The sequence below is a fragment of the Montipora foliosa genome, chromosome 12 (genome assembly GCF_036669935.1).
Source record: "Montipora foliosa isolate CH-2021 chromosome 12, ASM3666993v2, whole genome shotgun sequence".
In the NCBI taxonomy this organism is placed as follows: Eukaryota; Metazoa; Cnidaria; class Anthozoa; order Scleractinia; family Acroporidae; genus Montipora; species Montipora foliosa.
The window spans coordinates 20927953-20930452 of NC_090880.1; the positions used below are offsets into that span (position 1 = coordinate 20927953).

A 2500-nucleotide genomic window follows, 5' to 3' on the forward strand; every position below is an offset into this window, starting at 1 on the left:
TGATTTTACACATAGATAAGCCACTGCTTTGCATTTGGCTTTACCCACTCCAGTGGAATTGATTCCTGTATAAAGATGATGAACAAGTCGCTAATCACCAAAAACCAGTTTCATTAACCATTGTTATTATTGGTTGGCACATGAGCAATTGATTAGCTAACAAATTTTGTTACATGTAGCTTATCAATCACTCATGTGCCAACCAAAAATTTTTTTGAAACAGTTGCATATAAAGTACGTAATTCATTATGTCAATAACATTACTGTTAATATGATACAAGAATCTATGCTGCATCCACCTTTGAAATAAAGCAGGTATTTAGTTTTGTAATCGGAGGTACATGTAACAGTTTAACAGCCACACACCCCCCCCCCCCCAAAAAAAAAAAAAAAAGAAAAAAAAGATTAACATTTAACTTTACAAATTGTAAGAGGCTTACATGTACATCAAGTACTAGTATGTAAGTTATTACAAGTATGTTTAGAGAAATACGCCAGGCGGCAGCTACAATGCTGGGCTGGATGTTTTGGGGATTTTACCTCTACGCGAACACCATGATCAGCTTTGTAACAGCATCCTTTCGGACCCAAATCATAAGATTAAAAACCTGTTGCCTTCAACTTGCAGCCACAATAGTTACAACTTAAGAAAGCAGCCCAGTTTTTATATGCCCAATTTGAAAACTAATCGGCCAAGGAACTCCTTCATATACGCCATGGCTGCGATGGTCTAATTATTGACAAATCTGTGTGAACTTTTAAATTTTCGTAAATTTTAATATTTTTAAAGTATTCGTAAATATTTTTAAATTTCAGTCTTCAAATCCATTGATTATTACTATATTATTGTATGCTATTGTTATAGTTCCATTGTAAAATTTACATAATTCAGCCGTGAGGCTGCAAAGTGATCTATCTACTCTACATGTATCTATCTATCCACCAGTTCTTTTATACTCACTTTCTCAAAAATCTTCTCTTCAACAAGAAGTGCTAGGAGGGCAAACATGAACCGGTTCTTGTTTTCCCTCACACAGTTGTCAAACTGTAGATATAGAACAGGGGGTAGGTCATATTCATCAGCCCAGTAAACAAGAACATCCAAAAGGACTGTCATGGTCAGATTGGAGTCATGAGGAAATTGATAGTAATCAAATGAGCCAAATATCTCTTTCCCATTCTGTGCTTGCCCACTGTGAATTATAGCACCAACAAGATGAGTTCCCACAGTTGTCAGAGCAGACATTGCCTTGCTGAGACGTCGTACACTTGGAATGTTTGTTGTGTGCTGATCCATACCATCAGCGATGTTGGCCATGTACTTACAAGGAAATTTTCTTGCCTTGTAGCGGTGAAGATAGTAGACTCGTCTTTCTTGCCTGTGGAAGTCATGCACAACAACACATCAGTAAGATTTCAAAGTATTCCATACAGCAGTAATACTGCAAAATTAAACAATTTAAAGATAAAAAGGCATGCGAAATATTGTCTGCATTACATGGCATACAAGGACACCTATTCAGCACTGAATTCCCTTAAATTAAGAACTTTAACTTACACTTTCTCCTTAGTCAAGAATACTGCGGAGGCTGTATGCAACAATACTATTAATTGGCACAAAGCGCCTGTGCGACATAATTATAGTAACAATCCATAATGGTCCAATATTACTAGAAAGCCGAGTCCTTTTCACATTAATTTTATCCTACAGTACAGGATGTACTAGGTAAAATTAATATTTATAGCCAACTTCGAATTATTAAAGTTATCATATCCAATCACTGACAGTAGATATTGCTTCATTTTACTTCTTGATACTGTCAAAAATGTTGCTTACCAGACTAATTCAAGATGAAGCTTAAGCAAGTGATCAATCTGGGCTCTCTTAGCTTTGTCCACAGTTTTTTCTTTTTCTTGCTTGTACCTTGTACAATCTGTACACTTGGTGAAGCGATTTTCCTGTGGAATTTTAAATGAGCATGGCAACAACATGTAACTAAGTGCATGTACAGAAAAAAGTACACCTTTCATGAGCTCAAAACTAAGAGAGAAAATTGGTGAGATCAACACAAGAACAAACTGAAATGACTTTCATGCACTCAAAATATGAACACTACTTGTGAGAGGTGACTGGAATGTTCATTGAACAATTTGGAGTACCTTAGGAATAATGACATGGCTAAAGTGCTTGTCCCAGAGACTGTAAAAGTGAGATAGCGATATGGTTGGTTGGTTGAGAGTTTTGTTTTCTTCCAGCATTTTTTTGTAGATATCGCTTTTGCTGAAGCATGATGGCAGATGAATACCACCATTGTCTGGTTGGTGGTCTCCAATACAGTTAACAAAGAACTGCAACCAAGCAATGCACTCTGCTGTCTTGCTCATTACTGACTTTCTTCCCTTGTTACCATGCTCAACCATTGTGACACCATCTTTAAACTTTTTCATAATGCGACGAAAACTTTCCTTGCTCAAATTGTGTGCTTGAAGCCATGCTACA

General features: G+C 36.6%; 1 protein-coding gene across 1 annotated transcript in view; it reads right to left on the reverse strand.

Annotated features, from left to right (window-relative positions):
• The window catches only part of LOC137979086 (uncharacterized), a 6628-nt gene that overhangs the window by 2844 nt on the left and 1284 nt on the right, over positions 1–2500 (reverse strand). The window contains exons 1-3 of the mRNA XM_068826259.1: positions 2161–2500; positions 1838–1959; positions 962–1379 (exon numbers count right to left, since the gene is read on the reverse strand). The exon at positions 2161–2500 is cut by the window's right edge and continues 1284 nt beyond it. Coding sequence (XP_068682360.1) covers positions 962–1379; positions 1838–1959; positions 2161–2500 — 880 coding nt within the window. The remainder of the gene's footprint in view (positions 1–961; positions 1380–1837; positions 1960–2160) is intronic.